The following is a 15,954-nucleotide window of genomic DNA, read 5'->3' as shown; positions in this document are numbered from 1 at the left end:
CGTCACAATGTTTAAATATTGATATATTTTATAAAATATATTGTAAAATAAATATATAACTTAATATTTAATAGTTGAAAAAATTTTGTTTTATAAATTCTGAACTTATTTGTAAGGTACTGTATTAGGTTTCATTTACTTCAAATGCAATATTAGGGCTTAATTTGGTAAACCCGAATAATAAACCTGATCCACTTTAATCCATTTAAAAAAAATGTGATTATAAAAAAATTGAAATGTTGCATAATTCAAATAAACAGTTGTTGTACTCGAGGCGACGTGGGAGGCAGGGGGGTGCAGTTATTGGGAACACAAGTTGCGTATGGGAGTAACTCTTCGTATACGTAATTTTTGGTATATATATCCGCATCAGTCATTTTAGTCATCATTCGTTCGGTGCACAACACATACAGTACGGTCATCCTGTACAGTGTACACCACCGTAAACAGAATGACAATTCCAGTGGACTTAATAATAGAGACTTTTTTGCGCGCTCCCGTCAAATCAATATGCAGAGCCAAAGCAGTGTGTAAACTTTGGTTTTCTTTGTTTGTCGATTCTATCTTCGCAAAAAGGCACTACGCTCAATCCAAAATCGTGAAAAAAGTAATGTTCTTTTCATGTTTCGTAAATGAAATACTATGCGTAGACACAAGCAAACCTCTTCTTGGTGAAGACGCAACTTGCATTCTTCAGAACCCAATGACGTACTCCAATGCGTACATGAAAATTATTGGTACGTGCAGGGGCATGATACTTTTTTGGGTTCCTACATCCTTGTTCATTTGGAATCCCTCTACCGGGTTTTTTGGTGCTTTTCGTGCATATCCCCCTACTATAATGAGAATCTCGGGTGATTTTTTTGGTCTGAACTTCTATGGATTTGGTTATGACCCATCTGAACAGAATTATGTTGTGGTTCAAATTTATCTTAGCAAATGTCATCCATATCATCGTGCATTGGTGTATTCTTTGAATGGTGCTTCATCGAGGGATTTCGAACATGAGTCCCTAAAGACAATTACACAGCCTTGCATTTCTGTTCATGATGGATGTATCGGACTCTATTTTCGCGATTCTCTTCACTGGATTACTTTCAACTGGCAAACAAATGTTGATGTTATTTTGGGTTATAATTTAATAGATTCAAAATTTTATCAACTAAATATTCCTGGTGAAGTTCAATTAGAGGAATTTAGTCTTTGTTGTTTGAGAAATATAAGACAGTGTTTGGCATTGTGTACTGTGATGCGAGATGAAAACTGGGACTACATTGTTGACATATGGGAAATGGAAGAATATGGTGTCCACACGTCTTGGACTAAGGTCACAAGTATGCAAGTTAGTAATAATTTTCCAGGATATATGTTACCGGCGTGTTCCTCAAATGATTCAATTATATTTGTCAACAATGAAACGGGAGTTATGGGCACATGGAATGCAAGGGATGAGACATTACAATATACGACTTTTGATCGTGTAGTGCAATATGAGCACCAGATGATAGTGTGTGAAGAGACACTGCTGTCAACCTAAATTGAATGTAATTTAATGTTTTAGTTAAGTTATATGTTTTCTAAATGTTTAACATGGTGTACTAAACATATTATGAATTCGTTGTTGTATATATATAAGTAACAGTAAAAACGCTGTTTCTGCATGTATTATATATAAAAAAATATATGTAAAATTAAATAAATTAGTCATAAAAATAATAGTTATTGGAAAATAAACAATAAATTACTTCATGTGAAATTGAAAAAGATAAATAATTTTTCAAAGTCATATGTTCTTTATATATACTAGGAAAAAAAGGCACTTCGTGCCTGCATTATATTTAAAAAAAGGAAAAAAAATGACAAGTTACTTATTAAATAAAGTAGTTATTAAAAAATAAATAAAGGATAAAATGGTTCATATAAAATAAAATAAAAATAAAAATTACATAATAAAAGTATATTAATTTAATTGGTGTTATGATTAATCTATTAGTTTTAAGTTCTTAAATTTGATAAATAAAAATTATTTTTTTTAACTTTTTTTAAAATAAAAGGGTATAATGGTCCAAAAATTGTGGAAACTAAGATAGTTACTAAAAAAGGGTATTCCCTTTATAGATTAGTATAGATATAGATTAGTATAGATATTAATAAAAAAATTTAACATTATATATTATAAAAATTAAAATATGTATTTTTGTTATGCCATTTCAACGAAGAAGTTTATGAAAAAAATGGCTTATTGAAAACTAAAAAAACTTTAGACAGTATCTAATAATCAGTGAAACGTACAATAAATATTAATGGGACACAGTTAACCATTGTTGCATATTATGCCAAAAGCCCAACGCAGCATCCAAAGATATTAATAACAAAAAAATGATATAATATAAACAGAGACAGAGTTAACCATTGTTTGTTGTTGCATATTTTGCCAACTTAACCAACAAGTTGTGTGTTCTTTTGTTGGAGATGCTTCCAATTTTTCGCAGCATAGTTAACGACCTCATCTTTTTTTGTGTTATATGAAGTCAGAACCAAATCAAGGGCTACCTTCATCCTCGTTGCATTGTCTACCTATAATTATAATGGTTGTACACATCATATTCAAATAATATTACATAAAAGGTTATGTCAAACATGCATATAATAACATGATGAATGATTTTAAGGATAAACATTTCATTACGTTGATGTTGTAATCGTGTATGGATCAACTGCTCATCATCCACTGACAAACCCATACGCCACAGTCATTTCTGGTAGTTTGACAAACAAAGTCAAATTATAAGTTAAAAAATAACTAAATTGTATTTAGTACTAGGCAAATGTACAAAGTACAATATATGATATAGGAGAGTTGCTTACGAATCAGGATTTTGTTGGCCAATATCATGTGGAACCTTGATGGAAAATTCTGAAATTGTAGGTTTCGTTGATGGCTCCAATTGGTTAAACGACTGATGCAAAAACATCTCTTCCAAAAATAATGCCTAAAATATTAACCTCATAAGTACGAATATTATTTTATTTATGTTCAGTACTGTTGGTGGCATAAGAGATTACACGACATACCAATTTATTAACAGAGATTTTTCTCATGGGGTTCCTGGCAGGGTGAGGTAGTGAATCCAACAGAAGTAGTGTTTTCTCTCGGAGGTCAACGACAAGCAGAAACCAATGCAAGTTGAGATCATTAATAGGAACAAAAATCTATTGATATGTTAGTTACTCATTTGTTGAACACCTGTAACACTTTTAACAAAATATAATTAATCTTTTATGGAAATTTAGATTAAAAACCTTTGTTAAGTCATGAATGTTTCCCATGTAATCTCCGTGGTAGTAGTCGATAATAGTTTCAGGTGGAGAACTCCAAGCCAACGCATATTGCTATAACATATATATATATATTCATAAATTAGGGTTTAGGGTTTACGGTTTTTACTTTGTATATAAATAAAGTTTAGGGTTACATAAAACTTTACCGCCACAGTTGTAGGAAAATACCAAAACCCATTTCTGTTCAAATTCGAACGTTCTTCATGGGTCAACATGCAAGCAACCAGATTAATGACCTAATGGAAATATAATTTGTATACAAAATTACGTATATATTAATAAAGTAACAAATATTAGTTAACAACCTAAGATAAAAAAAACACATTTAATGTAACGTACCTCTTGATCCACTAGTCCTTTTGGTAACAATGATTTGAGAGTCTTCCTATCCCCGACCATGTTAGTCGACGTAGTTATTAGGACTTCTTTGCTGAAAAAAATTATAGGAAATACTTCATTGTTAATCATTGTCGTCGTCCGATGTTTAGGGTTATAATAATATAGTAGAACATTACTTACGCATTGATGGGGTCATCTTTATTTGAGCCAAATATATAGGCTGCAACCATGGCATGAACCTGGTCCAAAATGATCGTCATAGGTGGGCTAAATAACATTGGTATCCACTGCATTTTATGATAATGAAATTAGTTTCGTATTCATAATATGTAATTTATGTAAATAATAATCACACAATACACGATGCCTTACGGTGGGTATTTCGATACTTGTTTCCATCCCATCATACTTAGCATTATGTAGTGGCTCCATGTCTGCCAAGCATCCCCATTTGTTTCCTGCTATTGTATGTGAAAACAACCTCTTTTTTAAAGATGCAGGATTTTGAACAACAGGTCTTGCAGTTCCAATAATGTGTTTAGGGTTTTCTTGGTTGGAAACTTGATCAGGCGAAACAAACTCTGGCACACGTTCCTCACTATTTGTGTGTTTGTTTATTGTTGAAAGAGTACATGGTGAATTTGAAGGAGTCATCAGTGAAGTTTGACTACTAACCAAATTAGTTAAGTTCTCCAAACCTTTAATAATCATTTCGACCGATGACTCTAAACGGGCCACTTTGTCCTCCAAAGCATCCTATAAGAAATCAAATGGAATAGTAGTTTGGTTAGCAACCATTCAAAATGAAATTACCAAACATAGATTACTCTCATTGAGTTTCATGTCAATCTTTATTAATGATACCTGCCCATGTTTTCTATCGTTGTTTTCATCGTTGATAGAAGGATGAGGAATACTCTCCATGTAGCTGATGTAATTTGATAACAAACATTAAGTCATTATCTGAATGCACAAATATTTTGAAGAAAAATAAGGTTACCTATTATAAAACAATAAAATAATGAATTGTAACTTATCAAACCTAGAAGATATCTCGATCACTTGTTTCACCTTGGCTACCTTCTTGTTCCTCGTGTAAGTCTTCCTGGTCGGTGCCGGTGGAGTCTTGGTCGACGCTTTCCTTCTCTTTCCATGAGATACCATCTTGGTGAAAATGTTGGATATTTTTTTGAGCCAAAACGGAAAAACGGATAGTGTCGAAATATGAACGACTTAAATAACATTTTTTTAATTAATTTTGAAATTATGAAAAAATGTCAAAAATGTTTTCCAAAATTTGTAACGATGTTGATATTTGTTATTTGTTATTCATACAATGAAATGTAGTAAAATGTGTAGTGTTTTAATTTTTGGAGGACCATGGTGGGCAACGCAGGGTAAGAGATGAATTCATATTTGTTAAAGACTACTAGTTTCGTGTATAGGTTTGTAGGTTTTTTATTGCATTTTATTAAGAGAATAAATATAAATATAAATATTTAGTGTTGTTCATTGGACGTGACTTGATGGTTGTTTGTCAGTTCTCAGTACGTGGTTTAGGGTTTGCAGCTTGCAGGTTTTACAGTACTTGTCATCATTGTTGGAAATCAAACTTTTCGATTGTTTCTCAGTTCTCAGTAGCTGGATTAGGGTTTGCTGGTTGCAGGGTTTACAGTAGTTGTGATGATTGTTGGAAATCCAACTTTCCGAATTTCGAAGGTGTGTATAGTACTCTTAAGGTGACTTGTAATAATGACGATTCACATATAATGTAGATATAATATATTAAGTTATACTTAAACATTCCGAATGTATTTCGGAGGATCCACAATTTTAATTTGTTTTTATATGATAGTGACGATATGTTACTTAACACAAATTAAGGATTATTACCCAAATTTTATATAGTTGAGGTTCTTTCATGAATATAGTATTATAATATTGAATCATAAATATTAATATCAGTATTTTATTGCGGTAATTTGTTAAATTAAGGCAAACCATAAAGTGTCATATATATAATTGAAAAACCAAATGGAAAGGTTTTTAATTTTAAATTTTGTTATATATTACTTATTTTAGATTACAATTTGAATAACAAAATATATTTTAGCATAGTATTTTTTACCAAATATTTTAGTAACGTCAAATATTTAATATTTATAATTAAGATATTACTAAATGTTCAACATATAAATAATTAAATAACACAATGTCAGTGGTGAACTTGGAAAATACAAAACATTTAAACATTTAAAAAGTCGTGTAACAACACTATTGTTGACAATAAAACCCTAGTTATAATGTAGAGGATGATGAAGTAAAAGTGGAGCATTTCGCAGGAAACCAATAGTTTTCGTCGTTTTCGTTGACCCATTTGTTTAACACCGTGTAATCTGCAAGTCAAAATTAAATATTTGTGTAAGTAATTTTAATATTTTTTTTAATTATGTAATGGATACCAAATTATTGATAATATATTCAGAATTACCTGACTTATGCTTTTTTGAGACAGACGTAAATTACTTGTTTATGGATGACCTTGTGAAATCGAACAACGTCAGTTCCACCTAACTGAAAATGTCGGCAAAACTGATACCATCCACTCCCGAACTTGAGTTCATTTGGGTACCATAAAAGTTTTCAACTACGTTGTGTTCCGTCTGGATAGAAGACTACAACATCATGGTTTGCTCCAACAAATTCAGTGGCACAAATGTGTTTTGGAATACCCTTAATTCAAAAACATTAATTTCTATTAAACATGGTAAAAATGGAAGTGTAAAGAAAGAAAAATGAATTACATATACAGACCAAAGGTCGCCGTCCCCGTGCCATGGTTTTCGTTAACTTTACTTCCCAACAAACAAGTAATTTTGCTGTCAGAGTTGATGGCATACAACTTGTAACAGTCGCATGATGAGTGATTTCAACGTTAAACTTGAGATAACCGTCAAATGAAAACTTTGTGAATTTCGACGCACACATTTGCAGAGAATTAATGACATTCTGTAATCCATCTGCGAAATAGAAAACGTTCATGCCATTTCTGTGTTCCATCTGAATATCCACGGCAAACACATATCCTCCATTTGTCTCCAACATGACTTGTTGTTTCAAAAGACTTCCCCAATTTTTGCAGAAAAATGTTGGAATCTTTACTTTTTGCTGCACATACATAAAATTAGTTATAAGCATTACTATAATTATGTATTATATTCACCAACCAAATAGAAGCAAAATAGAATAATCGTTGCCTGTCCATTATGAAGCTCAATCTGAAAACTTGGAGGTAGAGGGTGAACCATGTTTTGAGTGGGAGTGGGTACCAACTAAAATGAAATATTAAATAGAAGGGTAATGGTAAGACATATGGTTTAAAGAAGGAAAAACACAACAACCATTGCATTAAATTACGTAATAAATACACCGAAAAACACAACAACCATTGTATTTACTCGTCCATGCTGGGAAACAATAAACAATTAATACAGGGATAGTATATATTAATATTAATTATTCAATTTAAGGAATATTGTCCTAAACCAAATAAAATTGTGGATGACAGGAACACTTGTCAAAATTATATAATATTTTATTGTACTAATTTGTTTTTATTTAAATATTGATTTACTAATTTTAATATGTTGTGTTTAAATAAAATTTATAAATTTTGATATTTTTTATATAATTTAAATATATTAATGGTAATGTAGCATGTATTTAAAGTGTATGATTCATTTACAGTTACGTTAAACATACCCAAAAAACATGATATGTTTGCATTCGAAATGGTCTTAAATGACTTTCCAAACATCCTGTAAATTGTTGAATATTCATATTTTGTTAATATGTTTAAATATTATTTTTATCTAAATTTATCGTAATTTATAGTATAAAGTAGTTTTCCAGTTTTAGTCATTTATATTTGTCGTGATTTTGTTTTTTAATTCTGTCATTATGAACAAAATATGTTATGGAAACTATTTTTTGAATTATTGAATTTTAATCACTACTTTTTATTCATTCATGTTATACAAAATTTAAATGAAATTTTTTTTTTGTTGTTTTCAATTTAAATATAAATATTCATTTTATCACATAATTTCATAAAGATACAAAAATATTTGTCATTATGAAGTATTTGAAACTGAATTTTTTTAACTTCTAATATGAATGTTGTTATAATGTTAATAAATTATAATATATTTCGTTTGGTTGTTGTTTATTGGTATGATTTAAATATATGTTACTACTTTATGTGTTTTCATAAATGTTAATTGTATTTATAAGTGTTTCATATAATATGACGATGACTATGATACAAGTATTACAACTCCATATATGGTTTTTTATGTAAAGGAAATTGTATTTTAAGTTCAAAGTATTGTTCAAATGTTTAGGGTTTTATGTTCTATATTTGTCTAACTTCGCATCATACATGAAATTCGTAAATGTTTAGGGTTTATGTATCATATATTGAAAACGTTCAATGTTGGTCATGTTCTTTATACAATTGTAAACTAATAAAGTTCGATAATGAACAACAGTTTAGTACTTCTTGGCTGAACTTGTAACGTCATGGAAATACCAACCTATTTGGTATATATACTGTATATATATATATATATATATATATATATATATATATATGTATGTATGTATGTATGCATGTATGTATATGTTGTTTATATGGATTTGGATTGGATTATGGAGATGTGGATTTAAAATGTACTTACCTCTGTGCATGTTGTATGTTGATGTCGTTTTCGTTACTTGTTTAAGCATCATACTGATTTTATAGTATGAGATAAGAGGTTGATGTTTTCAGAGGTTTATATAGCCATGTGTGTGCATCAATTTCATAAATCATGCATTGTACACCATTATACTGACTTGGTACTAAGCGAGAAGAATACTGATCACCTTTCTTCTGACGTTGGTTAATTAAAGTATTATGGCATGCAACTCATTATTCGAAGCATATGTATCTACAAATGATGTTGGTTTCTGTGTTAATACATGTTGCATTTGATATGGTGGTCAGTTGTGCGTATTGCATGGAAAGGAATATGATTGGATACCAGATTTAAGGATACGAACATAAGATAGATGCCGTTTATCACATAATTTGAGGTTGTTTTAGAGCTTAGGGAGTTGAAATACTTCAACGAAAACCATAGTTCAGGTGAATACGTGGTTTAGGTGAAATTAAGAAAGAAGGTCAACACACATTTGGGAAGCTTATCAAGCCAGCATCAATATTCACAACGGGACTGTAAAGACATTTGGAATCTAAAGGTTTGAAAAATGAGATTAAACTTTAAGTTGGGATTTGAGGCTTGTGTCCAAATGTTGCATTTGTGAGGTTTCTAAGGTAAGGGTTTAGGCTTATAACACTTAATGTAATACGGATGGAGTTAAAATATCACATTCATTCCATGTTTTACGCATCATTCGGGCTGCATTGACTTGGAGAGGGTTTCGTTAGGGTTCTTTATGATTTCTTTAATATTATTTAATAAATTTAAAAACGTAGAATTTTAATAATTATTAATAATAAATTTAAAATTTTAACAACATACATCAAATATGTAAATTATCTACGTGGGCTGGCAGTATACATACATAACAAACAAGTAAGTGGGGTCGGATTTTCAAAAACAGTAACATATTTAATTAAATTTAAGAAAGATTTGAATTGTGAATTTCTTTGAAAGGGTCAAAATTAAAATTGAAAAGACGCCTGTTGCTGACTATGATGGGAAAGCACGCATAGCGTCTCTGTTCTGCTTGCATACCTTGAGACACTATTGATACATTAAATTTACAGTATGAATTATTGACCATACATTAAACCCTAAACCCTACACACTAAACACTAAACCCTAAACCCTAAACCCTAAACCCTCAAACCTCAACCCTAAACCCTAAACCCTAAACCTTGCAATAAGACATTCTGGTATCAAAATAAGACCAACCGCCATTCATGGCTGAAATATTTCAAGCAAAATGTCCAATATAAGTTCCCTAGTTGGTTTCTCTAGTGGTGGGAATATATATATATATATATATATATATATATATATATATATTTGCTAAACATTATAAATTAGGTGACAATGGGTCATCAAGTTACACGGGAATACAAAACCTCATACAATTTTCTATATTCAACATCAAAATAACAACCAATGAGCCAACGCCATTCATCCCGCAAAGCATATGTTGTTTATGTAGGTAGGCAACCAGGAATTTATTTGTCATGGTTTGAATGCGAGCAACAAGTTAATGGTTATAAAGGAAATAAGCACAAGTCTTATTCAACATACGAAGAGGCTGAATCAGCATGGATTGAATACTGCAACAGTCGTGGCCATTCTGAAAGGAAATCATGTTCTATGCCTATACCAACACAAACGAACGTTGAATGTCACAATTTTGGAAAACCGGAAGGTGACGTTTTCAATACTTCAACTTATGTGTTTATATTTGGAGTGTGTTCTTAATCATTTTATACACTTTGTTAGTTTCAGGAACCACATCAACTGACATTCTTCAACACCCTTCGGCCGATGAATTTGTCATTCAGCAAAGTATGACGAAAATGTTAACCGACATATGTGGCATACTTAATATTGGTTTTCCTGTGTACACCAAAGCTGAGGTTAAATATGTTGAAGATGTTGAATATCGAAGGTTCTATGGATCCTTGGTTGTAACACTGCCTGAAAAGACAATTGGGTGTTTAGGCAAATTTGCTTCAAATGATGAAGAGGCAAAGGAAGATGTTGCGTTGTCCTTGATACAACAATTGTTAGCGGTAAAAGGAAAAAAAATTAAGGACTTTAACTACTATAGCATGTTAGAAGTTCAGAAGGATCTACAAAAAGTTATTCATGATAAACTGGAATTGCAAATGGAGGTTGCGATGTTAAAAGAACAAATTGCGAAATTGACTCGCTGACGGTATAAAAGTCATATTAATCTCTTCTTCGTGTTTGTTTTGTTTATTTATGTGTTCCACCTAAATTATGGCATTGTTAATCATTTTTTAAATATTGTTTACTTTTTTATTTAGACCTATGGTTAGATTCTAAATTACAGTACATCAAGATAAAGGTGGACATTATAAATTCGGTACGACTTGGTAGGAGATGCAACTGTGATACGACATACACACAACTCAATACACACGCACAGATATTTTGAGTATCATCATCACGATTCTCATATCTTGGCCATCAGCATCAGTCTGACTACTGAGTCTGAATAAAAAAAAACAAAATGTGGTGCGACTGAATCCACCGAATGCTTTATGCTGCTCATAATTATTACAAAAATATATAAATAATAAAATATTGAATTAAATATTTAATTTGTAAATAATTTATTAACAATATTAATATTTAAATTATTCCGTGGATCATTATTTTCAAAATTCTTCATCCTCCGAAAAGCAACTTCCGAACAATTCGAAAAATTACAATATTTTTTTAAAAATTAACTAATTTTAATAAATAATGAATTTATAATAATTTTTTTAATTTATATTTATAAGATAGTATTCGGACGATTCCGAAAATGACAATATTAATTTTAAATTTAAAATATTTGACTAATTAATGAATTAATAAAAAAAATTAATTCATATTTATAACATATTATTTGGATGATGATTGGACCTCAAAATTGGCTTTCCATGTAACTAAATTGTCACCACCATTTTTAATTTGGTATACATTTTTGTCCACATTTTTAAAACCAAACTCTTAACTTTATGAAAAATGTTAAAGAAAATTTTCTTTTAATAAAATTTGTTTATGAATAAAGAAAAAAGAACCATCTTTATTTTGCAATTTAATAAGGTTAAATTGTAGTAAGTCATAATGTTAATATAAAATCTTTTTTGTATCACATATTATATATATATATAATATATATAAATATATAAATATATATATTTTATTCAATTAAATTTAGACAAACACTAATTAACATTTTTAAATATATGTCTATAAAATGGACATATCTTAAACACCAAATTGTTGCTTTGTATTTTGGTGTTTTGGAAAGCGTGTCTTTACGTTTTCGTTAACAAAACGATTTTCCAAACACGCTCTAAGTGTCACATATCTTCTTCCCTCAAAAAATAATAATCAATGACGTTTAGACCAATGTTTATACAAACACAGCACAGACATTGGGCAATGTAAATACACATTCCAATGTTCTGAAAATGTCATCCCAGTTATGTACAATTTGTGAAGACCAACTCATCTGCATAAACACTTTGATCATAAAAGACATACTATTTATACTAAGGAAAAAAATCTATATACCCAGTTTTCTTCATTTCCACATTAATTTGTATGTTTTGGGCTTCCAGTGTTGTATGTTTTTCCAGTCATGGCAAAAATGGACATGAACGATATTTCATTTAGTCTCACACTTCTGAAGGTCGAGGTTTGTATTTATAAATATTATTATCACTATTCTTATGTGTTGTTACATTTATACTATTGTTTTCAAATATTTTTTAATTAACTATGTATATGCATTTTGAAGAGGCGTATTATACTCCCCACCTATTTCAACGAACTTTTTCGCGATCAAAAGAATCGGAAAGTTTTTGTGCATGATAGGGATAACGAAATAATACATACAGACATTGAGGAAATGATGTATAATGGAAAGCAAAGAATGTTTATGGTTAATGGAATCGCAGATCGTATACACAAATTTTGTCCCCATGGAACCTGTAAGGCGCATTTCCGTTATGTTGGTCAAAAACATTTCCTTTTTAATTATATCCCTTCTGCTCCAATGCCACTTGAGGAAGCTGAACTGTATCAAACACTCTGGGACAACAACCAAACTGTAGGTTGGGAAACCTTCATCAAAAAAAGTCATATAAAAGGAGCTCTTGTAAGTTGGAAATGACGGTTTATAAATTTTTGTTTTTTTCTTAATAAACTGTATTTATTAATTTTGTTATGTTACCATATTTTAGCCGATTCCCGCTAATATTCGTAAGGAAGAGTTTGTTGGAGCCAAATATCGACCTAAAACCGTTGAAATTGTTCTACTTCCAAGTGGTACAAAAATGAAGTGGACATTGTTGTGTTACAAACATCAAATTTTTTTCGGTCCCGGTTGGTATGATTTTGTAAAGAAGGAGGAGTTGGGTACAGGTGACTATCTGTTTTTTGATAAAATTGTTGGACAAAACAAGATTTACCTGTACGTGGACCAAAAATTATGAATTCCTACGGTAAGCTTTTACTAATCCTCTTTTGAAACCATTTTGAATTGAATATCAATTATCACTTATTAATGTCAACCAATTTCAAAAGCAACCCTAATACCTTTCATTTTTAAACATTTTAGGTCGTCCATCATGATTTCACGATTTCCTCTTTCTAACAAGGACTGTTGGTGTTAACTTTCTTTATGTTTTTTTATTTCATTTTGTGTATGTGTGTTTCAATGTTAACCCTCTGCTATTTGGACTGAACTTTGTTAAGTTTCACATGCTACCCGGTTCATTTATTTTTTACACATTACTTATCACTTGAACATCAAACCTAATAGGTAATATGAATTGTATATAGTAATTAAAGGTATTTCAACTGTTGTTACGGTATCATATAAATTATGAGGAATTTTATAAATACAACATTCATCACAAATTATTATTATAAACAAACTATGATCAATATTTTACAACATAAACTTTTTTGCATATAAAGTTTTGTAATTAAATATTATAACAATACATATGCTTGTAACACAAGTAAGGTAGTATTTGCTGAATCTTTGTCAGGCGTCATGATGACGAATGAACCTCGAGCGTCGACCATGTCACTTATCAACTTTTCATGATTACAACAAAATCGCATACCAGTGGATCTCCTACGGAAAAGGTAATAATCACTTTAACCTTCTGAGATGTTAATAAATTTGATGGGATGCATGTCCGTAATTGCAGTAGTATAAATGTTAATAATTTAATTTCTGAATTATGAAATTTATATAAATAATGTTGAAATTTTCATCATCAGTATCCTTTATTTACTACATGAATGCGCATTTCAATATTTATAAATGATTAATTTTAAACTACGTATTAATTAGTTATATTATAATATGACTTATTCGGTGTTAATGAATTTTTCTGTTAATTGTGTTACATAACATCATATAACTTGTTATTCAAATTCTGTATGTTGCTTTTCATTGTTACCATTTATTGTTTAACTGTACATTACTTCAAAAGTGCTGCTTATTTTATGCCAATAAATGACTGCAATTATAAGGTATAACTACAAATATTTACAAAACCCTAAACAAAAAACAAATGACTAATAATGTTTAATATAATATACAAAACAAAATAATACAACCATTACAAAATACGTTACAACATATATTAATGCATCCTTAAACATAAACTATGTATTATAACGAAACTATAACCACATAAGGCTTTCTTCATAAATATACATGTAGTGCGGAACTTCAATAATTTCAAATATCTTATGCTCAAGAATCCGCTCAATGTTATTCTTCCTAAGCATCATTCCGTTGGTGTTGTTTACATAAACAACACCAAAATCTGTAGAACACACCGGTAACATGTATCCGGAACCGTAGTGAGACGTGTGCAATGTTACGTATTGAGTCCAGTAACATTGACCACCATTTTCCTTCATGCTCCATATTTTGACAACATAATAGCTTGATCTTTCAACATTGTCAAATATTGCACAAAAGCTGATAAGTTCATGTAGTATAACCAATGAACAAACTTCAACACTTTCGAAATCACACTCGCTGGGGAGAACAATCTCTTCAGCTTCACCACTACTACATTGGTATGCTAAAATAACAAACGAGTGACTAATAAAAGACAATACAACCCAATACAAAGCTTCACCAAAATACAAACCCAACCACCCATTTGATACAGTAAAATCAGGATCCATATACCTACAGAATATATTCGTATTAATGGTGGACCACTCACCATTTCTGAATGAGTAACGCTCAATGATGCCTGTGCCATCATATATGTTATCATATACCTCCATGTAAAAATACTCTTTTACAATAGGAACATACCCTAAACCATAGAACTTACGAATATATTCCTCTACTATTGGGGTTGAATCAGTCAGTGGCCTCTGGTTAACCCCGAGGAAATTTCCAGTTGTGGGGTTCCAAACATAGGTAGAAAAATTACCTTGAAATAAGCCTTTAACCAATAGAAGACCCCTGCATACTCCATATACTTGCATGTCGTAAATGAGACCTTCTCCAACCATGTCTGTCCTTATACGCCGCTGAATGCCGATATCATCAATAGGTTTGGTGATGTCCATCGAACATACACCCAAATTTTGAAATCGATAAGGCGAATTTATGAAAATGGGTTTCTTAATTACACCACCAGCAATGTAGTTTGCATGCAAGAACTTAGGATCAGACAAAACCCTACACCACTGCCTACTAACACATCTAAATTTAGCAATTGACTTGGACGGTGAACGGACAATGATTTCCAGAACCAAGTCAAAAGGTAAACATGATAGGTCCATGCTGGGAATTTTCAATAGATAAGGCTAACAAAACCAGGGGTTTGGTCACGCGTGCATCGGATATTTGTATGTATAACTGAAACAAAAATGCCTAACACAAATAGTGGTTACTTATATATATATATAAGCATAAAACCATTGTAACTATCTCTGTCTTTTCGTTTCTAACTAGTGCGTGCATGTTTGTTTTATCATTTGGAAAAGCCAAACGGACGTTCAACTCCATTTTTTCCGTTTGAATGCATTGAAATGTGTGTGGATGAGTGCATTGGAATGCGTCTCCGTCTTTTGCTTTCAATCACCACGACGCCGCGCTTCGAATTAACTGACTTTATAAAATATAATAATATATTGGCAAAACATTTAACTTTTACATTCGTAAATGATTTGATTTTTAAAAAAACCAACTTTTTCTTTTTATTAACTTAAATATCAATTTCTAAACTTAAATGTAAATATATATACTATATTACTCTAATTACACCATACAGTAATTAATTTTGAAAAATTGCATCACAATTTTGGATCCTTCATTCATATATGTCATGACAGATCTTTGTCAATTGTTACAGTAAATGTCGTTTTTATTTGTATTTTTTGTTTGTCGAATATGACTAATTTTAACTGTTAAACATGCATGCTTTTGTTTTGTGTACTGGTTTTGTGTTATCGT

General features: G+C 30.6%; 2 protein-coding genes across 2 annotated transcripts; one reads left to right on the top strand and one right to left on the bottom strand.

Moving 5' to 3' along the window:
• Window positions 1-359: 359 nt before the first annotated feature.
• On the top strand, window positions 360-1,657 carry LOC145958876 (F-box/kelch-repeat protein At3g23880-like). The gene has a single exon (XM_083076411.1). It carries the CDS (start codon window positions 452-454, stop codon window positions 1,535-1,537), a length of 1,086 nt encoding a protein of 361 aa, XP_082932537.1. The 5' UTR covers window positions 360-451; the 3' UTR covers window positions 1,538-1,657.
• Window positions 1,658-14,153: 12,496 nt separating this feature from the next.
• LOC109796430 (F-box/kelch-repeat protein At3g06240) lies at window positions 14,154-15,281 on the bottom strand. Its single transcript, XM_020356106.2, has one exon. The coding sequence runs from the start codon at window positions 15,279-15,281 to the stop codon at window positions 14,154-14,156; it is 1,128 nt and encodes a 375-aa protein (XP_020211695.2).
• Window positions 15,282-15,954: the final 673 nt, after the last annotated feature.

Source organism: Cajanus cajan, chromosome 6 (assembly GCF_000230855.2).
Source record: "Cajanus cajan strain Asha chromosome 6, NIPB_CcT2T_4, whole genome shotgun sequence".
NCBI lineage: Eukaryota > Viridiplantae > Streptophyta > Magnoliopsida > Fabales > Fabaceae > Cajanus > Cajanus cajan.
Note: the sequence above shows the minus strand (reverse complement) of the source record. Positions and strands in the feature narration are given on the sequence as shown.